Source organism: Cydia strobilella, chromosome 16 (genome assembly GCF_947568885.1).
Source record: "Cydia strobilella chromosome 16, ilCydStro3.1, whole genome shotgun sequence".
NCBI lineage: Eukaryota > Metazoa > Arthropoda > Insecta > Lepidoptera > Tortricidae > Cydia > Cydia strobilella.
Window position 1 is genome coordinate 5,118,315 of NC_086056.1, and position 27,409 is coordinate 5,145,723.

The window sequence follows — 27,409 nt, forward strand, 5'->3', positions numbered from 1 at the left end:
CAGTGTGTTTTGTCTTACATTTTCTGTAGTTGAGTTTAATAATCACTAACCGCTGAACTTTTGAATGTTGGAATGATGCCCTTAAATTAACGCTCGCATTCAATAGTAAGATTATCAGATCGGCATACTTCGAGCATTCTCAAGTTCAAGTAGAGTAGAGTAGAGCTAACAAATGGTGGTGGATAGGTCCCGTGGAAGCGCCCGCCGGGATCGTTGGCGAGTCCGAATCGGAAGTGATCGGGGATATCGGATATAGGCTCCGTATCCGCTGCCTCGCGTACGGATACCCGACACCGTCCATAGCGTGGTACCACCGCCCGACGGCCACGATGGTTCCTTACGACAGCGCGAAGTATGAAGCTAGAGGAAACGAGCTGCTGATCAAGTCGCTCGGGATCGACACGCTGGGAGAGTACACGTGCCAGGTGTACAACGGGCTCGGGAAGGCGGTGTCGTGGACGGTGACGGTGCGCGCGGACCGCGCGGACGCGAGCTGGCCGGACAGCCCGTACCTGGTGCAGCGCGACGACGCGCTCCCGCCCCAGCGACCCCCCACCGAGCCCCCGGCTCCTCCGCAAGGAGAGAGATCCCCACTCATTGAGATCCCGCCCGTCCCTCCGCAGTACACCGGTAAGAATAGGGAATACATATGTGGCGCAGTTTTTAAACAATATTTTGTAAAGTGAAAAATAAAGTACATAACGTAAAATGGGAAAAATTTAAAGGTTCTGAGTAAATATTCGTATCCACTCAGCTTTTTCCTTGAGTTAGGCCGAACAGAATAATATGTTCTTCCTGTTGTGTAAAGGGGATTTTTCGTATAAAAAATCGATAAGAAAAAGCCCTAATCGAATTAAAAACTGTGCTACATAAGGTGCATTGCATTGTTTACTCGTAGTTCGATCTCTATTAGTTAGTGTTGCACGCTGCATGATCTGTTCTCGCACGACCTTCTCTACTTAATGTTACACAAACATCATCATCAACACACCCCAAAACATATTTATATTTTATGTGATACGTTCGTAAAATGTACTTAGGGACTTCTAGGTATTATAAGAAAATATAGCTCGGATGATGCACAATTTGTTACTAGGTTTTTTTTAAAGCATTTATTTACATAATATATATATGTATACATACAGTGGTAGGTACTACTAAACTAAATTAATAACTAGCTTAAATCTAAAATAGGCCCTTGAGGCATTGTACCAAGGATGCTGGCGGCATTTCCTCGTTGTATTGCAATGCGTTGTGCGAGGAAGTCGCCAGCTCTTTAGTTACCATGCAGTTACGTCAACCAGACGCTTCGCGATTTCTGCAAGCAACTTGTCCGCGCTGGGACCCCATGGACAGAGTTTCAACTCCAAATGGTACAAAATAGTACTCTCTACCGAGGCTCTTATATTTATTTTATGCAAATAAAAGATTTTTTTATTTATTTATTACATTTCGGCGCTTTCCGTCGCTTCGCCCGCTTTTATAATAGATTAGTCCGTTGGAGGTGTGAGACGGTGCCAGTGTGTCTTCGCAGGTACCACACTAACATCCGTCCCAAGCTCCAAGGAACTAAGGACACCCCATGGTGTTGTATTATGTGTACGTACTCGTATGTATATACTTTAAATTATTATAATTATGTATGTTGCAGATAAACCAAAAAAAAGAATTTTTATGTGTCGCATCATATATGTAGCTGTATATAATTATATATAAGCTGTCAGATGACAATGAAGCTTCTTGAAGAATATGATAATCATTGACCCGCCTCTTAACCTGCCTGCTTTTTTGTTAAAGATCTATACATAAATTAGGCAAGCCGGTGCTAATAGAGTTCCATGTAAACTAGACTTGTATCGAAATATGGGTTCGGATATAGACTTTATATACCTATATCGTATGTACAGTCAGCATCGAATAGACAGTGACGGCCAAATATATCGTAGCACATCCTTATTTCTATCGTAACAAAGGTGTGTTACAATTACACTTAGGCCGTCACTTATCTATTCGATGCAGATTGTACACAACATTCAATATCCGTATGGCGTTGCGCAGTGCCGGTGCGAACAGCGCTCCGCGCGCCGCAGACGGCGTTAGCTACGGGAGGACGACTTGAGCTGTCCTGCGAGGTGGACGGCCACCCCGAGCCCCGCGTCTATTGGACCAAGGACAACGTACAGCTCGCGGAGAGCGATAGGATCTACTTCACACGTGAGTCTACTGTAGTATGAGACAGACGGCGTTAGCGAGGACGACTCGAGCTGTCCTGCGAGGTATTTTTATTTCCCTTCGCGCGTCGCACTTTAGACATACATTTTGTCCGTCGATTATTCATAATCAACAGATGTTAAACTACTTAATCACCGTTTTATTTTTCCGTGTTACAGCGGCCCGTCTTAGCGTAAGCCGATTGGTTGAAGAGGACGCCGGTGTGTATGGATGCCACGCCGACAACGGACACAGCAGCCACCACTCCGTGGTACAGATCAGCGTGCAGAGTGAGTACCATCACCCAGTACCTATTTAAAAAGTGGTAATCGAAACCCTTATTGAATAATAATAATAAATAAATAAACCCTCCGTCCACTAAAATCCGTTTGGTAGGATTCATTACGGATCCAAGTGGACGTTTTGTGCATTCAGATCTATCAATGGATTTGAACGGATTTATTGGACACTAGAATCCACAACGTGCTGAAGTGGACTTTTTGTACATTTGGATCCATCAGTGGATTTTGACAAACTTTGCACTATGCCTATACTTTTTATTATTTTACTTTTTGTTATCTGGTTAGGTTATTTCCTTCTTACCCTGAGTCGACGGAGCCTACCCACCTATTTCTGGGCGCTTTGCCCTTCGGGCATCTGAAGCTACCTAACGAACCTAACCTACCTACCTATTGATTTAGTGTGACGTGCGTGAAAACATTACACTTTGGGGAAAAAAGCGTTAATGTTGGATTTAAATTAAAAGGAGCCTTCCAAGCATCAAACAGAAAACAAATTTTTTTTTTCTTGCAGAACTGTACATCCCAGAGCTATGCAAAGATAACCAGTATTTTGCCGACTGCAAGTTAATCGTGAGAAGCAAGCTATGCCGCCACGAATACTACTCCAAGTAAGTTCTTAGTGGAAATTCTAAATTCTAGGACAGGCGAAATTAATCTCGACTTTGACTACTGTTTAATCTTATTTTTTTACAAGCCGACCTTAAGAAACCGTTATCAACAACATATTTAGTTTGTAATTATTATACATTTGATTATCTACCTTGATAGAATAATCATACAGTCAATGATATTAAATACATCATGTCATAGAGCTCAAATGGCGTCGATATAGGGATATATTCATTCGTGTTTGATTGTCACAGGTTCTGCTGCAAGTCGTGTGTGGAGGCAGGCGCGCTGGACCCCCAGACCCTGGAGTTCCAGGGAGACTCGGCATTTACCTACAAGAAGAAGTAAACCCGTTATGTGACTAATGTGACCTATAAACGCCCGTGGATGCTTACCTTAACTTCCACTGTGTGTAGTGGGCTTAGAATGGTCGCGTTGATCCATAGACAAACCGTCACTCTCAAAATAGTTTTTTTTAATTAAATTAGGTAACGGGTTACCCGTTTGGCTGAATGCACCATAATTTTACTAACAACAAAATGTGAGAGGATGATGTTTTGTCCAAATCGATAAGCGTGGCCGTGTGGTTATTAGTTTCTGGTAGTACAGCTTGGCAAAAAAGAATAGATATGGAACTAATTTTTTTATCATGGCAACATTTACTGTTTTCATACAAAAGAAAAGAGACGTCAAAGTGACTCAATAGTTGCCATATGCAAGGCGTTTTACATAGACAGTGGCGCCCCTATTATTTTCTACTCTTTTTTGCCAAGCTGTAAATAGCACGCTAGTCCTTACCGAAATGTGCGTTGTAATTTTCAATTCGATATAAAATAAAGAAGTAAATCGATGTGCCTATTTTGTAGTTCTGTAAAAAAAACTGCACTTGTTTACTTGAATGAAAAATTAATGTTAGATATATAGGTACCGAAGAAAGCAAATAGGTTTAATTAAATTCATACCAAACTTACCTTTCGTGGTTAAAAAATATCATAACCTAAGGCCCAAGATCCTACCTATAAGTACCTCTTCAGTTCGATGAAATTAAACCCAGGTTCAAATTTCAGTGGCAAATTCTGGACTTTTTCATTTGTATGGCTGGGCCTTAGGAGGATAAACGTTTGGAAAAAAATCGCTCATTCCCAACTGAATAGTTACCTGTAAAATGAATACATTAACATATTTAAGCATATCTACTGTATAAAAAATAGTATCACTCAATTTTATAGAAGCATTCCATTTATAATAAATGAAGTATAACTACTTAATCACGAAAGGGATCTTCCTAGTGCTATAAAATTACGTGTACTAATATTTTTTTAAATATTTAATTACTCGGTCAGTGTAGGTTCTAAATAATAAATAAGTAGTGATTGTTTATAGTTAAATCTGTATTTTTTATCGTCACCAAGTGCCATAACATGTTTTACTCGTGCATTTCACTTTTTATTTACTTAGTTATTTATTGATAAAATTGCAATCAAGAAATTATTTTTATTTTTTAATTTGATTTTATAAAGAGCATACTCGTAGATACCATAGATTTAATGTAGATAGGAAATGACTACTTTACCTATTATGTGTAAATAAATAGATAACATTAACATGTCACAATAAGCTCCATCTGTGATGGATTCAGGATAATAATAGTTTACAAACTTTAATGACCTACCCTGATTGAATGATGTTTGAATTAAAAGTGGGCGAAGTAGTAATGTTAATTATATAAATGGATGTACTACATATGTAACGAAAAATTTATAAAGCTTCGTAATTTACATGCAAAGTTGCCTTCTTCCGAATATTCTAGATGGCGCCACTATAATAAGTACGAATCCTACTAAAGCGATGCCATCTATAACATTCGAAGATAACTTTATAATTTCCTTCTCAAAAAATTTAATTACTATTCATCTCGGTTGGTCATTACAAGTAAGTCAGTGAGGGAAATAAATTATTTATTTCTAAATACGCAGTTTGGCTAAGGGTATGCAATAAATAAGATAGCGATAAGCGGTACCGTGACGTCATAATAATTTGTTACTAGGTAAGTGAATTTATATGTGACATCATTGTAAATAGAAGAAATTAAAGCTCTTTAATGAAACTGGTTTTATATTTATCCTTTTAAGTCTCCGTCTAATCACACATTCGTGATTCGAGATTTTTTTTAGTGATTATTTGAGTAAGGATTTTTTACTATACAGGTCATTATTCCAATAAAAATCTTAATAGCGCGATTCAGGCTTTTTACTAACGCGAACGGCACCCTCTAGCGTGCAATTGGTAACCAAACAAAAACTGTGATATGAGCGTATGGTCATTTACCCAACAAGAATATTGACTTTAAAAGTGGAAAAATCTTGCGTGAGACTCGAACTCACGGCCTCTGGATATATGGAATAAGAGATATTTTGCCAGTTTTGCAGCAGCAGGTCATTGGTTGAAATTAAAATAAAACAAAAAACATGCGATAACATAAATTTTTATTTACATTCCGAAATTCACAGTCGAATTCAACAAGGAACGCCCTCCGTCACGTTAGCAGACAATCAAAAGGAGGGTCGTCGGTTTGTTGCGCTAGGCTATGTCGTATATACACGTCGCAGGCTGCGCGCTGTCGGCGACACAACAAGCGGGAGGCTACGCCAAGGGTACGACCACTATATGTGCCATATAATTTACTACATGAGCTCCGTTCCATCCGCCTCTTTGAGAGCCAAATTGCGATATACTTTTACAATAATAATATATTCTTAAATACAAATGTTAAAACGTAAAAAGATTTATATATATACATCAAATTATAATTTAATGTACATTATTGGACGAATATCGCCGCCTAGGAAACAAAACAATGAGCGCGCTGCGCCGCGAGACCGCAACGGACCGACCGGCAACTAAGTACATCAACAAACCAGGCTGCGATAATCATGTGATGAGGTTATATAAAGTATTCCAAATAAATAAACTTACAGCCAATTCCGTTACAATCTAGCGGCGTCGACACTGAGCCTTATTACCTCAATCAAATCACAAACTCCTCTCTGTTCTCCGCTTGCGATTTAAGAAAGACAAACTAGCCAATTGGATACAATTCTTGGTGCCAGCGAGATTCTACATTCCTGTCAAGACTGTTTGGAATCTAGAATGTTGTAGGAAATATAACCTAAATGAATCTGTTTGCCGTCGAGAATTGCGTCCGATACCCGACGTCACAAGACGAAGAAATGTGCGAAAGTCAAATTAAATCTAAACGGATTCGTTTGTGACAACACGCAGATGAGGATTTGTACACAATATACACCACTGGGCAGTTCCGCACAGCATAGTCCGGTTAAATTTAAGTAATAGCAAACCTCCACTTCCGAAAACTGTCAATACTTAAGATTAGGGCTACAAGCCTATGTACTGCATTACCGGCGCGATCTAAAAGGATTGCACAAACGTTTATTAGCATTGTTAAACACTAAAAAACACGTGTGCAACTGCCAAACATGGACCACATGGCAGTCACTGAAAAATAAGTTAATGAAACTTAGACTCTTGACAATTTGCGGAAGTGCCGACTATATTACAGACCTAAACCTAGCCACGTCAGCTCCGCGGTAAAGTTAAGTTCTGAAGAAGTCAACTTTCGCCGCAACATATAACTATTTTCAGTTCAGTCAACGTAATTCTGGAGTCAATTTTCGCAGCATGCGCGATTTAACTTGTAATCGCAAAACCAGTTACTTGAAGGAGTAAATAATAGATATTCATCAGTCACTTGTCAAGGTCGTTTGATCAAATTTGTTTAGTATAATATTGCGAACAATGGGATTTGTACAGCAGACACGTCTGCCTGTTAAAAAAAGTTTACCATATGGCTTACGGCGGTCAGACTTGCATTTCCTAACATTGCGATTGTACTTCAAACATACTAGTTACTTCTTTAAATATGTTCCGAGTGGATAAGGCAAGTTTCAGCACGGACTAGGCTTTTCTCATCAATAAACCTGAACACATTACATGGGAAGAAACGTGAATAAGTCTAGAGGTCATAGACCTTTTAAGTTTACGTCCGAAGCAGAGTATTCTATTACTAATAATATGTTAAGTTACGACATCTTTGGATGCCTCGTTAAAATATGTAAGAAAAAAAAAAACATATAAAAACAAAAATTTCAATAATAAGCGATCGCTCGATTACAAGCCACGTGGAAATAGTAAGTTACATAAAACGCTACGAATCCATCGAAGCATCCAAAAAGATCCAGATAAGCGAACGTTAGTGGAGTTAAGAGGATTTAAATCTCAAATCTCAGCTATCCACAACAGACAATAAGTGATGTACGTAGATTAGACTAGAGTGCGCGGCACAACGAAGGACGCCAACAACAGTGTATTTAGTGTCATTTTTTTGAACGACAGCAATTTTAATCGTCAACAGGGTGTCTAACTCGTCGTCCGATCGCGCCCCGCACTTAGACAACTACCGATGGCTCGATACGGCGGCCCCGTCTACACACAATACACCCCCTTAAATAGCTTACCGGGCGCGCGGCCCTTTTTAGTATCACAATAAGTGTTAAACTAAACAGAGGTCCCGCTACATCTTAAGAAATAAAAAAAAACTATAAAAACGAAACCGGCCACTACAAATATAAACATTATATACGAATCATAAACGCGGGAGACGCGGCCACGGGGCGGGCCCCGAATCGCCCTTCACTGGCGGGGTCGTCAGGATTATCGGTGAAATATCATCGAGGAGAGTCAACACGAGCGTGAACCCGTCTGACAAACGTTACGATGGTCCCTCGGTATTATCAGTCCAAGACGTCGGCGACGATCTTCTCCATGTCGTGGTCGATGTCGTCCTCGGGCGGCGGCGGCGGCGGCGGCGGCTGCGGCGGCGGCGCGGCGGGCAGCGTGAAGGGCTCGTCCAGCGCCTCCAGCCCCGCCGGCACCGGCAGCTTGGCCAGCTCCTCCTGCAGCTTCACGTAGTGACGCTGCCGACAATAACATCACCACTACATACCTATACATGCGCTCAAACCAAATTGTCACTAAATAACAACAAAAAAAACTATACTTATCCTTTTCTTTTGGGTGCTAATTAATACTAGGGTAAGACAAAGATAGTATGATTCTCTCTGTCTATGTTTGAAATGAGACAGTCCTTTGACAAACTATATGTCGGTATTCAATAAGGAGAGAGAACACACTTACGAAGAGCATAGAGTAACTTATACTAGAGCGGTACTGTCATAGTAAATTTTGTAATCCCAGTAAATTCACTGCCATCTGTCACTTTAAAACTAAAAATAAATATTTATAAAATGTATTTAAATATGGATAAATGATTTTTTTATTTGCATTAATTATTTTTATATGATTTTGACCCATGTTCTTTCACTGGTATGCGTTAAAATTATAAATAACAAACGAAGCAGTCAACGCCCTCTATACGAGCAAAGATAGATATAACTCCGTAATAGCCATGGATACAGTCTAAGGAAAAAACGTGCCTCGAAAATCAAGAAAATTTGATTCTCGTTCAGAGGGCGCTACTAGTTTTGGCCTACAGTCGTATAGATGGCGTTGACGGTTTCGTTTGTTATTTAACAATTTTAACGCATATCAGTGAAAGAACATGGGGTCAAAATCAACAAAATAATTAATGCAAATAAAAAAATCATTTATCTATATTTAAATACATTTTATCGTATTTTTACAAATCTTCAATTTTAGTTTTAAAGTGTGTCGACAGATGGCAGTGAATTTACTAGGGTTACAAAATTTACTATGACAGTACCGCTCTAGTATAAGTTACTCTATGATACGAGTGTAGGCCAAAACTAGCGGCGCCATCTGATCGAGAATCAAATTTTCGTGATTTTCGAGGCACGTTTTTTCCTTAGACTGTATCCATCTATTACAGAGTTATATCTATCTTTGCGAAGAGTAATACGATTCTCTCACTTTCATAAACGAATCGTACGGTTCTTGCCTGACCTCGCCCTCATCTTTCTTAGTGACCTTCCTATTGCACTCTTAGATGCTGATCCTATTTATTTATGTATCATAATTTAGCAACTAATAATTGGCGTGTCACTAGTTTTAATGAAAATAACTATCATCAGAGATTTCTGACCCAGAAACTCGTTGGTACGAGCCTGTGTTCGAGCGTATTTCGAACCTACAATCCGAACCATTGGTACGTTTAAAATCCCCACTTGAATTTTTGGTTTAATACCACTTGACAAACACATATTTAAACGAGCATACCTTGAGCGCCATGAGGTTGAGCTGGATGCTGCGCTGCGTGCGCTCATCGCCGCTCTGCGTCTCTAGTTCCGTGATCCAGTTGGCCACCGTTTGCATTATCTCGTTGCGTTTCATCCAGAAGTGCGTTTGGATCACCTGTCCGACAAAACAGATGTTACACAAGTGAAATGATCCGAGTATAGTACAACAAAAATCCGTAAGAAAAATTGCCAGGTGTCTCCAAACTATGTATTTTTCTAACGAATTTTTGTTGTACTTTACTCGGATCATTTGATATGCCTGGTGTCTCCAAACTATGTAATGTGAACGATTGGCATCGCCTGGCATTAATGAACCACATACATTATTTGACGGTTCAAACTGCACCTTCATCATTTTGTAAACACGCGATTTATGTAAGTAGAACATTTAAGTGAGCCTGACACATGCCATTTTCGTATATTAGGTTAAACACAAAGTCTTATTTTTTTACATAAAACATTTTTGAAATCTAAATTAGTTTCATAGAGTTGACTTCTGATAGCGTGTTTTAAAAATTGAAACACGAATGTTTGAGCAAAGTGAATTACGACTAGAAGCGAATGAGTACTTTAACGTCGTATACCTCTTTGAAGCAGGGCTCCGGGTTGCGCAAATGGTCGAGCATGGCCCAGCGCGCGCAGGCCTGGTAGATGTTGGAGTTGTACTCGAGGCTCGCCGACGAGCCCACGCGCGTGCCGCGGCTGCGCTCGTAGCCCGGCTCGTTGAAGTACGGCTCCGGCACCAGGATCAGCGACTGGATCGATACCAGCACCTGACAAACCAATACATGTCTAATCACTCATTTTCTGGTACGCATATCCGTGACTAAAACTTATTTAATTTGTAAATAGTAGGTAGTGATATCGTTTAATTATTTTCAAATACAGTACAAAGCCTGCACCAACAAACGTCTCTTTTTGGCCCAGTGGTTGACTGGTAGAGAATGCCTTAAGGCATTAAGTCCACCATTTGTACTTATTTTATGTGCAATAAAGTATAAATAAAATAAATAAAATCATAATCGTCCACGCAAACGTAAAGGTGCGAGTACTATATCCAGGTTTGGCGAATGGGGATATAGCCGCCATTGCAGCATTCGCGGATAGCTCTCGCGTACTGCCAATTGCTGCACATCGTATTACGAAATGCACGTTGCTTGTGAGTCGTTACGACCCCTAGACGATCCAGTGCGGATTAGAAAATAGCTTTTCCGATATTGATTCAAGCGTTGACCTAAAGACGTGCGCCCTTTTACGCCATGCTTATTACATATATATAAAGTGCCATTATAAACCTTATTGCAATGCTCGATGGTCTATCTATACGAATATCCTCCGTACGCGGGACTTGACCTCTTTTGCGGGAAAGGGTTAAAAATACTGCTTCTCTCAAAATTACGCCTAAAGTTGTCAAGTAAGCACAGAATAAGTAATAGCACTACCGTACAGAAATAACACTTTCTACAAATTTAGGCTGTTTAGGGTTGTCAAAATTCAAGTCATTATCTTATCTGTGGTCGTGTGGGACTTCAAGTTGTGCCAACCCTAATAATTGCTCGGACCAATGCTGAGCCGAACGGAGCCGAGTTTGACCGAAAGGAGGAGTGTCCCCCCACTGACGTAAGGATATTCCATTTAAGCTGTTTGGTACACTGAGACAATTATAAAATTGTATGGCGGTCTCGGCCAAGCAGCATACCCAGCCCAAAACCCTAGACGAGTAGGTACATAGCAAGTAGAACTGACCTGCAGGAAGCTAGAGGTGTGCGCGTTCCACTTCTCTTCGGGGCGGCCGTGCCACGTGTTGAGCACGGACAGGCACACCTTGCCGTCGTTATACAGGTTGGGGTTGAAGCGCACCGAGTGCCGGCCCGTGGTCTCCAGGTTGATGAGCATGGGCACGGCGGGGTACTCGGCCGGGAAGTACACGTCCAGGATGAAGCAACCGTTCGCGTACGGCGTGTCCGACGGGCCCGTTATTAACACCTGAAATTATACATTAAGTATAATTAATGTTTAACAAAAATGGACCCCGACTCTAATCTAACATCTTGTCTTCATCACAGTCCACTACATCAAATAGAGTAGAGAGTAAATGCTTCCGAGTAAATGCACGAGTTACTAAAAAAAAATTCTCAAATCAGAATATGTGTATAATATTATGGAGAGCTCTCTCGATTCCTCGAGGATCCCATCATTCGAGATTCACGTGAAAAAGAATGGGACAACTTAATAAATTTCCAAATCAGTGCAGGATCGAGAAATGGGGAACACAAAAAAAAATCCCGAGTCTTTTTTAAAGTCTGTTCCGTTATTGTTTTTTTCCGTCCCCCTATTGGACATCGGTGGTTCTGCCGCCAGAGTGCAGCACTAGCACCTATCGCAATCCAGAGAGTAACTTATACATACTGTGCCTTTAAACTGTTTTTTGACAAATTTTCACAAATAAGAAAGTATGACATGCATCAAGGCGGTTTGTTTACACGGAAACGTCGGAATCGAAATTTTGTGTTCTTCCCCTTTATCGCTCGATTATGCAAGTGTTAGAGAGGTTAGATAACGAAATTTCGATTTTCTTGTTTCGCGGTAGAGCCTTAGATTGTGATGGATTGTGGTAGTGGCGCCCCCTAGCCCCCTACGCAGAGTTTCGCGTAATATACCATATTTCCAAATGTTAAGGTCACTCGTCGAGAGTTAATAGTGCACTCTTAACAGTAATAAGGTTTCTCACCTTCATGACGTCGAGCCGGTCGGTGTCGGTCCTCACGAACACGGAGGAGGAGTAGGAGAGCGGCAGGCTGGTGGCGAGCGTGGCGGCCTCCTGCGCCAGCCGCTTCATGCGCGCCGGGTGCGCGCGCTCGCCCGCCGCGCGCACCGTGCCCTCGAAGTGGTACGGCACTGAGAACCGGAACCCGCTCTCCGCGCATTCCGTTATCATTTCGAATGTTTCTGTACAAACATCATCACGTTAAGAGCGTTCTTACAAGAAAAGTCGAAATAATGTAAAATTGATGATATTCCCGACAACATTTAAGATTTTACGCTCATTATTAGAAATAAAGAGTACTTGTTCCAGTAAGAGCGTCTTCTTATCTTTAGGAATATCGTTGTACATTTTAGAAAAAGGACTAATTAAATTAGTAATGATCATTTTTCTGATGGTCGTTTACGAAAAACCGCGTGAAGCACTGAATTGTAAGCTCTTATTTGTAAATTTTGAGAAGTTTACTCTGCTGAAGTTGGATATTTATTATTACTAATATCCTGTACTTTAGGAATATCGAACGATATTCTTCCTACATGCTTTTGAGAAAGAGAAAATCAATGTAAAACGAATTGAATTTTCTCTTCGAAACAAGTGTATATTCCTACGAAAATCTACTTAGTATCGAAGTCATTTTTATACACGAGCAATCTACAACGTTTGCTTATACTGTTGGTATACATTTGTGTTTATCAAATTCTACTTTAATTTTTTGGCAATTTTTTGAAAACTACTCTATATAACCGATGACGCGCGCTCGCGATCTCAGTACCGCGGCAGAGCTTGAAGAGGTCGGACCTGTGTCGGTCGGCTCCGCACGTTTTCGACGGCGACGACGAGGTTTTTTATCGTTGTGTGCGGCAGGCGCCGTGTAAAACGCTATACTGTGTGCGTGTAAACTGCGACTGAGAAACTTTGATCCGAGTCCTGTATTTGTTTTTATAGTATTATAATAGTTAGTATAGAAACATAACAAACTTCCGAACAGCATTAAAAATATTTGAAATGACCTGACATTTCATAGGTAGTAAATTTAAAAAAACCAGCCAAGTGCGAGTTGGACTCGCGCACAAAGGGTTCCATTACGCACAAAACGGTAAATAAATCACGTTTGTTGTATCGGAGCCCCACTTAAATATCTATTTTATTCCGTACCCAAAGGGTAAAAACAGGACCCTATTACTAAGACTCCGCCGTCTGTCTGTCCGTCTGTCACCAGGCTGTATCTCATGAACCGTGATAGCTAGACAGTTGAAGTTTTCACTATAACAACAAATACTAAAAACGGCAAATACTAAAAACAGAATTAAATGTGGTATTTCCTATAAAAAGGGACCTTTTTTTGTCGATGGCGCTTACGCCATTATAAACGATGCTCCGATATAACTAAGACTGAACTTGTATAAGTTTTGAGTATGTATTACTCATCCTCCTTATGAACCCTGGCAGTACCTAGTGGAACGTAGGTTTGGTGCAACATAGGCGCACACTGTTTTGGTCATTTGACTCGTCTTGATGAGCAACTTGGGAGAACAGTACTCATGATAGAGCTGATGCTGAACCCTGGCAGTACCTAGTGGAACTTAGGTTTGGTGCAACATAGGCACACGCTGTTTTAGTCATCCGACTCGTCTTGATGAGCACTTAGGAGAGCAGTACCCATGATAGAGCTGATGCTGAACCCTGGCAGTACCTAGTGGATCTAAGGTTTGGTGCAACATACGCACACGCTGTTTTAGTCATCCGACTCGTCTTGATGAGCACTTAGGAAAGCAGTACCCATGATAGAGCTGATGCTGAACCCTGGCAGTACCTAGTGGAACTAAGGTTTGGTTGACATATCAGTCAAATTTGACAGATTGACAGTTTTTGTCATTTTCAGTGAAAATTATCTTTTTGGGATAGCATTTAGTACCAAGTAAGTTAAGTGTAGATTTATACTATCTGTCAAAATTGACATATTTGACAGTTTTGGATCCCAGATCGAAACGGCTTGTCCAATTTTGATAGGACCTTCAACATTAGTCATGGGATGGAAAATGTAGTTTGACACATCTGTCAAAACTGTCAAAATTGACAGTGACAGTTTTTGTCTTTTTAGTGAAAATTAACATGTTTTGTTAAAGTTTGATACTAAGTGACATAGTTTAGTGTTGTTTGACATATCAGTCAAATTTGACAGATTTACAGTTTTTGACATTTTTAGTGAAAATTAACATGTTTTGTTAAAGTTTGGTACTAAGTGACATAGTTTAGTATTGTTTGACATATCAGTCAAATTTGACAGATTTACAGTTTTTGACATTTTCAGTGAAAATTATCTTTTTGGGATATAATTAAGCACCAAGTGACATTGTCAAGTGTAGATTTATACAATCTGTCAAAATTGACATTTTGTGACATTTTGACATTTTTGGATCCCAAATCGAAACGGTTTGTCCGATTTTGATAGGACCTTCAATATTAGTAATGGGATGGAAAATGTAGTTTGACACATCTGTCAAATTTGACAGATTGACAGTTTTTGTCATTTTCAGTGAAAAGAGCGTATTCCCATCTTAAAGGCCGGCAACGCACTTACAACCCCTCTGGTGTTGCGGGTGTCCATGGGCGGCGGTAATCGCTTACCATCAGGTGATCCTCTGCCCGTTTGCCTCCTATTTCTTAAAAAAGAAATCATGTCATGTCATGGGATGGAAAATGTAGTTTGACACATCTGTCAAAACTGTCAAAATTGACAGGTTTTTGTCATTTTTAGTGAAAATTAACATGTTTTGTTAAAGTTTGGTACTAAAGTGACATAGTTTAGTGTTGTTTGACATATCAGTCAAATTTGACAGATTGACAGTTTTTGTCATTTTCAGTGAAAATTATCTTTTTGGGATAGAATTTAGCACCCAGTGACATTGTTTTTTTTTTCTTATCCTACTTTTACTCCCCGCAATTTTGCACGGGGTGAATTTGCCAATGTCGGTTTTTGACTTTCACACGTGAGGAGAATGTTCGGTAGTCTGGGAGGTGTGGTTGGGAAGTGACATTGTTAAGTGTAGATTTATACTATCTGTCAAAATTGACAGTTTGTGACATTTTGACAGTTTTGGATCCCAATTCGAAACGGCTTGTCCGATTTTGATAGGACCTTCAACATTAGTCATGGGATGGAAAATGTAGTTTGACACATCTGTCAAAACTGTCAAAATTGACAGTTTGGCAGTTTTTGTAATTTTTTGTGAAAATTAACGTTTTGTTAAAGTTTGGTACTAAGTGACATAGTTTAGTGTTGTTTGACATATCAGTCAAGTTTGACAGATTGACAGTTTTAGTCATTTTCAGTGAAAATTATCTTTTTGGGATATAATTTAGCAACCAAACCATGTTAATTTTCACTAAAAAGACAAAAACTGTCAAACTGTCAATTTTGACAGTTTTGACAGATGTGTCAAACTACATTTTCCATCCCATGTCTAATGTTGAAGGTCCTATCAAAATCGGACAAGCCGTTTCGATTTGGGATCCAAAACTGTCAAAAGGTCACAAACTGTCAATTTTGACAGATTGTATAAATCTACACTTAACAATGTCAATGTGCTAAATTCTATCCCAAAAAGATAATTTTCACTGAAAATGACAAAAACTGTCAATCTGTCAAATTTGACTGATATGTCAAACAACACTAAACAAAACATTAACTTCAATGGCCATTAACGTCTCAAAAATTAAATTCGAATTAACTTTAATGCAATTGGTGCGTAATGCAGTTGGTTAATGGCGGAACTAATGGTTAATGCAATTGATCAATGGTTAATTAAAATTAACAATTACGGCCAACACTGCTACATATAGCTAAAATAGTTTCGCTACCCAAGCTGTACGGTTACCCTGTACCTGTACCAAATGTAATGACGAAACATGTAAACAAGCGTAAGTACATTATATTACATAATACAAAAGTAAGTACATTTGCACTGGATTTAGTATTTTCTTACCAAATAACAATAATTAGGATTTTAAAATTTAAGTACAGTTAGTGTCGTTATAATTGTTTTCAGTATGCTTCACGAAGGATCAAGATTGTTTAATCCATCATTGTGGTGCGAGTGAGCGGGAAAACGTGGTAGAAGGGATCGGCATACTGAGCTCACACAGCCCGCCGCAGCGCGTAAAATACCTAAACTCGCTCAACGCCGAAATGTAATAGCGCTCTTAACACTAGGGAGTAAACAGTATGTGAATGTGAGGCGCGTTTTTTGACGGGGTGAGACATCGGCTGGTTCCTGACGCCTTGACACAACACCGCGACATCCCAAGGCATCACAATACACAGTTTAAGGAACCCCCGTTATTTATTTTTTGGATTTTTGAGATTAATAAACAGTAAACAGTTCTGTAGACTTGAGAAGTCCTTTTGAACAATGTTTTTACCACAATTTAAATGTAAAGTATAGCACGTACCAAACTGCATGGTCCGCATAAGCTCGATGTATCGCGCCTCCCTGCTGGCGCCGCTGACGGCGGCCGCCACGCTGCTGCCGGCGCCTTCTTCTTCACCCTCGTTTACCCACATTAGCGCTGACGTCGCCTGCCCCGAAAAAACCGTAAAATTACTACAGCTAAATTTAGATTCAACGCAATTATGTCTTACGTTAATTTAAAAAGGTACAAATATAAATAAAAACACTATAAGACTATGTTAGTGAATTACCTGAATATCAGCTATGAGGGAGGCGAGACCCTCGTCTTCCTCCGAGAGCTCTGAATTACTCGATGTGCTAAATCTTTGGCTATATGTCATCTTTCCGAAAATGTTCTTTTTACTCATCCTGCGAAAGAAATATGGTTGTTGTATACCTATATGCATTTACAAGTTTTAGGCATCATTTCTAGTCTAGGTCGGTGTGTAAATACAAAGATAGAGGTTCGATTGTGAGATTTTACACTAAATCTTTTGTTACATTTTTTAGTATAATATCAAACTAAGTATAATATATGTGCAGCCCAGTGGACGGCGGCAGTGGCGCGTGTATATAACTCGATTTCGACTGGCTTGATTAATTTGAGCAAATTTAGGAATAAACCTACAAGTCTCAACAAAAAAAAAGCCTTAATAGTTTTGGGTTGGGTGGGTTTGGGTTGGGTTTTGGGTTGGCAGTAGTTGAGTTATTGTATTGTTAGCCAAAAGATAATAGACGCTTGCCACTGATCATAAAATTCGTAAATAATGCTTTACCATCATATTTTCACGGAAACGCACGAACGTGTTATGCTATTTCAGTGTAGTACAAAAAGTACTGAGGTTGCCTGAAGTAGCATGACAAATACGAAAGTTTCCGTGAAAATACGATGGCAAAGGATTAAGCACTACATCTGTACACAAGTAAATACGTACGTACGAAAAGCCCCAACTTAAGTTCCCACGTCGCTATATTAGCTGTATAGTAGATCGAATTCGAAATCGAGCGCAGCGCAGCACGCACACGTACAGCGGGATGTGCCGCGACATGTCCAGCACTGGTCCACACGTACCTCAGCTTGGTGGCGTAGCTGTTGGTGGTGCGCGACATGAGCGCGAGCAGGCGCGGCAGCGGGCGCAGCGCGGGCGCCAGGCGCCGCGAGCGCAGCACGTGCAGCGCCCGAGCGCAGCGCAGCACGCACACGTACAGCGGGATGTGCCGCGACATGTCCAGCACTGGTCCACACGTACCTCAGCTTGGTGGCGTAGCTGTTGGTGGTGCGCGACATGAGCGCGAGCAGGCGCGGCAGCGGGCGCAGCGCGGGCGCCAGGCGCCGCGAGCGCAGCACGTGCAGCGCCCGAGCGCAGCGCAGCACGCACACGTACAGCGGGATGTGCCGCGACATGTCCAGCACTGGTCCACACGTACCTCAGCTTGGTGGCGTAGCTGTTGGTGGTGCGCGACATGAGCGCGAGCAGGCGCGGCAGCGGGCGCAGCGCGGGCGCCAGGCGCCGCGAGCGCAGCACGTGCAGCGCCCGAGCGCAGCGCAGCACGCACACGTACAGCGGGATGTGCCGCGACATGTCCAGCACTGGTCCACACGTACCTCAGCTTGGTGGCGTAGCTGTTGGTGGTGCGCGACATGAGCGCGAGCAGGCGCGGCAGCGGGCGCAGCGCGGGCGCCAGGCGCCGCGAGCGCAGCACGTGCAGCGCCCGAGCGCAGCGCAGCACGCACACGTACAGCGGGATGTGCCGCGACATGTCCAGCACTGGTCCACACGTACCTCAGCTTGGTGGCGTAGCTGTTGGTGGTGCGCGACATGAGCGCGAGCAGGCGCGGCAGCGGGCGCAGCGCGGGCGCCAGGCGCCGCGAGCGCAGCACGTGCAGCGCCCGAGCGCAGCGCAGCACGCACACGTACAGCGGGATGTGCCGCGACATGTCCAGCACTGGTCCACACGTACCTCAGCTTGGTGGCGTAGCTGTTGGTGGTGCGCGACATGAGCGCGAGCAGGCGCGGCAGCGGGCGCAGCGCGGGCGCCAGGCGCCGCGAGCGCAGCACGTGCAGCGCCCGAGCGCAGCGCAGCACGCACACGTACAGCGGGATGTGCCGCGACATGTCCAGCACTGGTCCACACGTACCTCAGCTTGGTGGCGTAGCTGTTGGTGGTGCGCGACATGAGCGCGAGCAGGCGCGGCAGCGGGCGCAGCGCGGGCGCCAGGCGCCGCGAGCGCAGCACGTGCAGCGCCCGAGCGCAGCGCAGCACGCACACGTACAGCGGGATGTGCCGCGACATGTCCAGCACTGGGGACAAAGAACAAATCGTCACTACTTTGAAGAAAAAAAAACTCATCTTGTTCTGTCAATCAAAAGAAAAATGTGGTAGCTATGTATGGGTTGCATACCGAGTTACTGCATTTTAACTTTGAATAGTTAGCAGTGCGAGAAACGAGATTTTTCCAGAGTAGTGACGAAATACAACCTCAAATTAGTCATTAGTCATCGCTTTACACATTTGAGCGTTTGGTTGTATCTAAATGTTACCGGAATCGTTCCTGAGGTAGGAGCAGATGGCGGGCACTAGCGAGCTGCCGGCGAGGAGGTCGACGAACTCGGCGGGCAGCTCCTGCGCCTCGCCCTCGCTGCGCTCCGACTCCGGGGGGAACTCGGGCGCGGCCGAGCTCTCCGGGGGCGGCCATTTCTCGCCAGGGTTCATGTACGATGCTAGTACCTGTCAATACAGATTAGTTGCCTTCATAAATCATTTCATCTTGTAATGCTATCATAATAAATAAAATAAATAAATTAATAGAAAGCCAGAACTTAACAATTATCCATTTTAGGTAATCTTTCTTCCCGCAGCCAAAAAAAAAATTCAATTAAGCAAACGAGATCATAGACCTACAAAAGTCAACTTCAATCTCAAACACTCCGTGGCTTAAGAAGAAGCGAAAAACTCCACGGAAGTCTAGTATATTTATTATTACTGTATTGGGTACATTATAAAAAGCGTGACGTAGATAGACATGGCAAGTCGCTTTGCCTATTGATAGCATATATATCCCCCCTTTTTGAATATGTAATAGAGAGTAATGTCGCAGCCATGATCAATCCCGTAAATAAAGAATAGCAATCCTAGAAACCACAAAAAATGATGATACCAAATAATGTTGCCTTCTCAGTAGCTACCAAGAATCTTGTATACAAACTGGATATTGCGTACCGAACATTCCTTTGAAGCCAGAAAAAATGACCTTGAATTACGTCACGCCGATCTTGCATCTCTTCTCTCTTTTCTCTCTCTCTTTAGGGTGTCGGATTTCGGGCTCCAATGACTCCTTCAATGCTTTACTATGCAATACATAGCGCATAACTCTTTGCATAACTCGTTTCTTAATAAATAAAAAATAAAAATAAAAAAAACCCAAGTAAATCGACGAAAAACTATTACCTATTTCACGAAAAAATCCTCAAAATTGGTGAATGACTTCTGACAATTCTGACGTGATTCTGACATATCGGCCATATTTATTTATTATTAGTGTTGCCATAATACGCAGGAGGTGCATACCGGTGAAATGAGGATTTTGATTGGGTTCTTTTTTTGTATAATACAAAGAAAACTAAGTAAATTTGATTACAGAAAGTTCTATAAGAAAAATACAAATTAGCTTAAAGTAAATTAATTAGTTGATGCCGGATAATTCGTATTTCTATAAAAAATAAGGTTTTTTTTTATAAATAACCTAGCAATACATCACAGTGTCGAAAAGAGATAGATCATAGGAGCAAAGGTGAATGAACCTGGCTTCAACTCATAGTTCGGCACGCAACATCCAGTTTGTATATAAGATTCTTGGTAGCTACACTACGCGGATATCTCCTGTCAAAACTACGTTTCTTTAATTGTCTCGAGTCATGGATATCGGTATTGAAGGTTATTTTTTCACCTGTAGTAGCACAGTGACGTGCTCCTCCTCAGTCCTCTGGCGAACCAGCGCCTGTTCCACGTTCCACGACTGTTGCGTGGAGCCGGTGCCGAAACCGGTGCCTTTGGCCCAGTACAGCTGGCTCTTATCCTCGCCCTTGCCTAGCGAAGAGCCGTTCGACGTTTGGCTATTCTGGGAACCAAAATGTTATTCTTAGTTTTTAAAAAAACACTACACCTTATAAAACCAAGTCCCCAGCCGTGACTGTCTCTGTCTGTCTGTAATGACTGTATGCGATGAACTTAAAAACTAATGAACGGATTTTCTTGCGGTTTTTACCTATCAACAATGATTATTGAGGAAGGTAAAAAAGGTTTAGGTGCATAAAATGTTAAGGTTATGTGCGAAACCGGGGCGGGTCGCTAGTCTATTTTAATTCATGAAAAAGAAAATGTCAATCTGCTACGAGCAATTGCTGCCTTTGGTATGTGATGACATAAAAGCGGCGTTCTCATTGTCCCGGGCAATAAAAGCGTGCGAATCAGTCTACTTACATCATTGGAAGCAGGCCGATGGTGTGTGAACACAGATAGACAAGCCAGTACGAGCCGCACGGCGCCGAGTGATAGCAACGCCCGTCGTAGCGAGCGCCCATCGTCCGTGCCAAGTGGCGCAGCTTCTAACAGTCGGGACACTACGCGGAACGGTAGCGTTCCTAATGAGAAACTCCCGCTGCCGACGCCGCCGACTACTATACTCCCTGTTAACAGAATAAAACAACTTTAACAATTTGAATAGTTATAACTGAATTCAACTCGTCGTCGCATCTATTTTTAGGTTACGCGACGGAACAGTCAGCATCAAATAGTCTGCAAATACATCGTAACACACCTTTATTACCATGGAAATAAGGATGTGTCCCGATATATTTCGCCACTTTGGCCAGCACTACCTATTCAATGCTGACTGTACAAGCGCTTTGGCTAATGAACAATTTAATATCCTTGTTTACTTTATAAATCGAATATGGCCAAATGGCCTCCTATTTGACGGTGTAAGCTGCGTGTATCACCTTTTATAGAAATGTCTTTAAACACACAGTCACACAACACACAAGTCAAATTGTGGGTGTGAAGTTCCCACTCGATGTGAATCTGTGCGCAGTCTATGACTTCAGTACTTACGGCCGTCCTCGTCGTGTGTGACGCCCAGTAGCAGTCTCAACAGCTGAACAGCTCGCGGGCCCTCGTCCAGCAGCGCGGACGCGTAGCCGCCGAGCTTCAACAGAAGTCCGAGTGCGACCAGCGCGTGCGCCGGCACGCCGCTGCAACCGCTCTCTTCTACGCTGTTGTTCACCGAGCTCACTCCCAGCTCTACGACCTCCTGGGGATAGTGGGAATTGTGACATACTCTAGCTGAATTTGAAAAAGTGGTCACCTATTAAAACTAACTCCTCGAGTCTCAGCCATACACAATTGAAAAAAAAAACATTTCTCAAGGGTTTACTCGTAATTTTTTTATGAAAAGTCCAAAATATGCGATATTGCGTCCGTGTGATTTAGAGCTAACTTTTCTGCCAACGCAATATCAATCGATCAATCAATCAATCAATCTTTAATGTCAAAAAAACACGCCCGCTTCGTGCCCGCAGGAATCGAAGGGGTTAATGGGAAGGGTAACTGTCGGTATAATTGTCTATGGCATTGTCGAGATTGAGATGATGTTAGATAAATAGACACCATTTTCGACGACGGTGCCAATTTATTGAATTTATGTAGATGAATTAGAAAAGCGCTATGTACTATTTTTTTTATTGACCTACCCTATAACTGGACCGATTTTGTACGTCAATATCAGAATGTTCGCATACTTATAAAACATTTTCTCCATTAAAAAAAAACTACTAGACGGCCAGGAGAACAACCAAAATACTGTGATAACGATGACACAGTACACTAGGCCTGAGCCTATTTTCATTATTTGTAATTTTTCTCGAACTCCACTCGAGTCGCTTAACTTCAAACTGGGATAAATCCAACTGTCAGATTTTGCGATTTTGGCATTAGAAAAATGTTATAGAGTAGAATCCGAGAAGTTAAGCGAGTCAGTTTATAAGTGAAATGGGGTGTGGGTACCTCGTAAGGGTCGTCGACCTTGACCCAGTCGAGGTCGTGGTGGTGCTTGGGCGGCGGCGGCGGCTGCGGCGCGGCGGGCGGGCGCGGCAGACGCGCCGCCACCAGCGCCAGGCCGCCGCACAGCCCGAACTCGCGCAGCGCGCAGCCCGCGTCCGAGCCGCCCGTCGCGCCGCACCCGTCCCACAACGGGCCCGCGTTGCCCTCTGCTCGATACATGTACAAAGCTGTTGTAGTTCCTTTATTTTAGCATTAGAAAGAAGGTAAGCGATCTTGACGTGTCTTTTTATTAAAAATCACTTGAAAAATAAGTCCCAGCAAATATGTTACAATTATAAATCATATACGATATTTTACATTCTTTTGCTTTCGTAAGTATTATAAACTATTTTTTAAAACAGTGTTATCGTGTATGTTTTCTACGATCCTTCCCGGATCCTTACCCGTACAGCAAAAAAAGTACAATGTGACATCCACACATATCCTTGTCCAAGGCCGCATCGACAGATTTTCGATCTACATTATTGAATAAATTTGACGATAACGCCTCTTATTTGTAATCTAATTATAAACCCTTCAAACTTCCTGATTAATTGATTTGTAAATTTGATAATGGCCAAAAAACTCCGGACGGACGATGTAACATTGTACTGATATGCCGCTGGAAAGTTTACAAAATTACGAAAAAACAAGGGAAAACTTCGAAACTTGAACACAAATAGAAATTTCCAAAAATATCTAAAAACATTTCCAACTTTTAGGAAATTTTCTAAAACTTGCATTGTATCTGTAGTAGGTGACAAGTTGGGAGTGTATTTTTTATGGTAGAGAGATGACACTCACCGCCGGTGTTGAGGTGTAGCGTGAGCGTGAGGTGCGGGCCGGACACGTGCGGCGCGGCGGCCGACAGCTGCGCCAACGTCGTGTGCGGAGGGATCCAGCCCTCTATGCCTTGACACTGCACCCGGATTGTCGTCTCGATCAAGTCTGGAATACAAGAGACGCGTTACGAAAGTTCCACGCCTCGTAAATACGCTGCTATGCTGTGACTTAGATCAACGATCAGAACTATGACTCAAGAACTTGAATGCTCTTATTACGTGTTTCGCAAAGAGGCGCATTTGCGACGAGATCGCAATCGCAAATGTTTCACCCCACCACTCTATAAAAGATGCGTAAGAGACGGACGGACCGAGTACACTCACCGTCGGTCACCGACAGCATGGTTGCGTCGACAGTCTTGTTGCTCTGCCGCTTCTTGCTGTTCTGCTGCTTGAGCGAGGTGTTCTTCACGTCCTTGACCCGCTTGTCCTTGGAGGCGCTGGCGGCAGCTAGGCTGAGCTCCCAGGCGTCGGCTACGGTCATGATGGCCGTGTCCGAGGCGCTGCGGAGCACCGAGCCGGAGCCGGAAGACGAGGGGTTGCTCACGCACACTTTAGCAGTGTCGTCCATAAGAGGTACTACAAGAAAAAAAAATGTTTGTTGGCATTGGTCATCATGAAGTATTAGATAAATTTGTTCATAATTGATGTACCTATTACATAGACCTAGCATTACATAGATCAGCTATACGCGTGCGCCCGTGAGGGAAAAAACATACTGCGCGTAAATTTACGGTGGGGAATAAAAAAAATGTGAGACTGTGACAAGGACAAACAATAACAGCGCTTTCTCTGCTACTCCTACTGAAAGATACATCTATCCCGTTCGGTCATTTCCCCCCACCTCTCGCGCCCAGGCCCGCCCAGCGCAGCGCCACCGTCGCACGAGACGCCGACAGTAGGAGGCGCAGGATGAGTGCACGAGTGTAGTGTACTCACGCGGCGGGCGGTGGTCGACGAGCAGCGAGCGCACGGTGGTGTGCAGCGGCAGCGCCAGCAGCGCGTGGCAGTGCGCGGCGGGGTGGCGCGGCGCGGGCGGCGCGCACGACACGCCGCCGCCGCCCGCGCCCAGGCCCGCCCAGCGCAGCGCCACCGTCGCACGAGACGCCGACAGTAGGAGGCGCAGGATGAGTGCACGAGTGTAGTGTACTCACGCGGCGGGCGGTGGTCGACGAGCAGCGAGCGCACGGTGGTGTGCAGCGGCAGCGCCAGCAGCGCGTGGCAGTGCGCGGCGGGGTGGCGCGGCGCGGGCGGCGCGCACGACACGCCGCCGCCGCCCGCGCCCAGGCCCGCCCAGCGCAGCGCCACCGTCGCACGAGACGCCGACAGTAGGAGGCGCAGGATGAGTGCACGAGTGTAGTGTACTCACGCGGCGGGCGGTGGTCGACGAGCAGCGAGCGCACGGTGGTGTGCAGCGGCAGCGCCAGCAGCGCGTGGCAGTGCGCGGCGGGGTGGCGCGGCGCGGGCGGCGCGCACGACACGCCGCCGCCGCCCGCGCCCAGGCCCGCCCAGCGCAGCGCCACCGTCGCACGAGACGACGACAGTAGGAGGCGCAGGATGAGTGCACGAGTGAAACCGCTGATGCCTTCTGGACCTGTTCCACAAAACCCACACAATTTAGTGTAAGTAGGTCGGCAAGTAAACCCGGCGCGGTACGTCTTCCGCATTTCCCGTCAGTCCCCGACGTGAAAACACGAACTAAATGGCGCACCAGCGATTAGCGCTTACACTGGCGTGAGCAGCTTACGCAAGTAATCTTCACGATATTTCCAAGTAACTCGCGCATACTACTTATGCACCGTGTGCAAGCAACATTACAGGTACGCCAGCTGTAGCTACCAATCGTTACCCGAATTATAGTAATAATTATAAAGTTCAATGAAAAATATCAATAACTGGTGGATAACAGTACAAAAACCTTAACATTACATACCTGTACAGTGCAACGCCTCTAGGATGGAATGAAGCGTCGCTGCAAACAATTTCTGGTTAGCCGCATGGCACACAGTCAGTTCAGCGAACAAGCGAATCGTATTCTCTTCCAATGCCGCGTATTCTGCACCTTCTTGCCATGTTCTGTAGGAAAAAAATTGATCCAATTTATACACTACGCGATTCAAAACATGCTCAATAATGATACTTTTTAATCGGAAATTATTTTTCTAAACATGATGGAGGCAAAAAGTAATATAGAAGCATACTGGTTATTTACATACCCCTCTTGAGGCCTAGGATAGCACAACAGCATGAGCAGTGGCTTCCAGAACACAGCGCCGGGTCCGCCGAGCCAGTCCTTCAAGCGTCGCTCAGCACACAACAGTTGCGTCCACTCCACTAGCTGGCATATGCTCTTCATTGGTGGGAGCTCTGGAATAATATTGTTTGTTCAGATCACGTATAGATGCGATTACGGATCCGGCCCTACGGAAAGAAAGCGCCAGGGTCGAAGGCTTGGCAGGTCAAAAGTTGGGATACGATCTTCTATTCTATTCAGCCCTTAACCACTCACTGCTGAATACAGACTGCAGATATTACCTGACTACGACACGATACAAAAAATAAGGACACTACGGGCTGAAATTACTTTAGGAGGTAAGAGAATGGATAAGACCTGCGTAGGGGTTACATGAATTAGTAAGTACAACTTCGTATGTAGCGAAATATCTACATTCCGTAGTTAGTAGTTTATGATAAGAAATGTTTCAACCAAAAGTAATTTACCGTTTTTGTCAATGCAAGTAGAGTTAGACCAAGCTAAGTTGGCTGCGATATTGGAAGTCAAACTTCTATGACATTATGACGTTTAAATAACACTTGCGCAGTCTGTGGTATCAAAATCGTTACAATTAGAAATTACTTTTATCAACAACCGACAGTGATTACTTTTATCTGAAAGCGTCAAACATATGAGTAATTTTTAGTAAACAATGGTATTAACACATTCAGTGCAAGCGCGTGCTACGCGCTACGAGCGTAGCCGATAATAACATGCAAAATCTCGTATATAAGAAACAGCGACTACGAATAGAGAGTCCGACTATCGGGTCACCGGCACTGAATGTGTTAACGTCCTTTCCGAATTAGAAAATGACCTTCTCTCGGCGGGCTCGACTGGGTCTGCACTGCGCACTGGTCAGGTCGCTGTATCCTCTGGAGCCTGGTGTCGGCGGCGGCGGCGAGCGCGCGCACGGCGCGGGCCGGCAGCGCCGAGCCCAGCAGCAGCGTGGTGGCGGCGGGCGACATGGCGCAGGCGGCCGCCGTGCGCAGCTGCCAGCCCTGCAGCCGCCACGCCGTCGCCGGGGCGGCGCCGCCGTGGACTTTGGTGTCGTCCGTTAGACCCTCCATGCTACACAAATATATTACTTTAACATTTTATCTACTCGCGAACTTTAATCTTTGAATCGATACTTCGTAAACCGAGCTAATATCACTGACCAATGTCGTGTCGCCGCGCACAGAAACAAAATCAAATTATAGAACAAAAGACATTACCAACCGTTACCCGTACGTTTCGTCGGGATTTAGATCATATAACGTAACTTGCGAGTAGACTCTCTCATTTTAATTTGTATTAAACTTACCTTTCGTCGTTGTCAACGGGGATATCCATTTGCTCCAGTAACATTCTGAAGAGTTCCGGCCGGATATAGCACATTGAACATAATACTGAAACAAAAGAACCACTCACTAAATCATGAAATACTGTTTATAAAAAAAAAAGACATTGTATTAGAAATAAACAGGGTTTAAATATTAGTAGTGTAAATCTACAAGGTTTTCTTATTAATAAAAATAACAAACGTAATGCTAAGTATTTTAAACCAAAGCGTTTAGGTAA

General features: G+C 43.4%; 2 protein-coding genes across 7 annotated transcripts in view; one reads left to right on the forward strand and one right to left on the reverse strand.

Moving 5' to 3' along the window:
- The window catches only part of LOC134748336 (papilin), a 133,533-nt gene extending 128,304 nt beyond the window's left edge, over nt 1–5,229 (forward strand). For 5 of the 6 annotated variants that reach the window (XM_063683101.1, XM_063683105.1, XM_063683104.1 and 2 more), the window contains 5 exons: nt 187–630; nt 2,059–2,214; nt 2,391–2,501; nt 3,025–3,121; nt 3,377–5,229. In XM_063683101.1, coding sequence (XP_063539171.1) covers nt 187–630; nt 2,059–2,214; nt 2,391–2,501; nt 3,025–3,121; nt 3,377–3,470 — 902 coding nt within the window. In that variant the 3' untranslated portion in view covers nt 3,471–5,229. The remainder of the gene's footprint in view (nt 1–186; nt 631–2,058; nt 2,215–2,390; nt 2,502–3,024; nt 3,122–3,376) is intronic. The other variant, XM_063683106.1, reaches the window with a different exon arrangement.
- A 362-nt stretch (nt 5,230–5,591) lies between these two features.
- LOC134748276 (baculoviral IAP repeat-containing protein 6) overlaps nt 5,592–27,409 on the reverse strand; it is an 84,617-nt gene continuing 62,799 nt past the window's right edge. Inside the window, exons 40-59 of the mRNA XM_063683010.1 lie at nt 27,153–27,237; nt 26,664–26,917; nt 25,788–25,938; nt 25,505–25,647; nt 24,899–25,165; nt 23,896–24,150; nt 23,534–23,677; nt 22,694–22,896; nt 21,743–21,941; nt 21,113–21,318; nt 20,580–20,750; nt 19,174–19,360; nt 18,771–18,933; nt 16,882–16,999; nt 16,632–16,758; nt 12,147–12,364; nt 11,162–11,401; nt 10,000–10,188; nt 9,396–9,530; nt 5,592–8,116 (exon numbers count right to left, since the gene is read on the reverse strand). Coding sequence (XP_063539080.1) covers nt 7,934–8,116; nt 9,396–9,530; nt 10,000–10,188; nt 11,162–11,401; nt 12,147–12,364; nt 16,632–16,758; nt 16,882–16,999; nt 18,771–18,933; nt 19,174–19,360; nt 20,580–20,750; nt 21,113–21,318; nt 21,743–21,941; nt 22,694–22,896; nt 23,534–23,677; nt 23,896–24,150; nt 24,899–25,165; nt 25,505–25,647; nt 25,788–25,938; nt 26,664–26,917; nt 27,153–27,237 — 3,638 coding nt within the window. The 3' untranslated portion in view covers nt 5,592–7,933. The remainder of the gene's footprint in view (nt 8,117–9,395; nt 9,531–9,999; nt 10,189–11,161; nt 11,402–12,146; nt 12,365–16,631; nt 16,759–16,881; nt 17,000–18,770; nt 18,934–19,173; nt 19,361–20,579; nt 20,751–21,112; nt 21,319–21,742; nt 21,942–22,693; nt 22,897–23,533; nt 23,678–23,895; nt 24,151–24,898; nt 25,166–25,504; nt 25,648–25,787; nt 25,939–26,663; nt 26,918–27,152; nt 27,238–27,409) is intronic.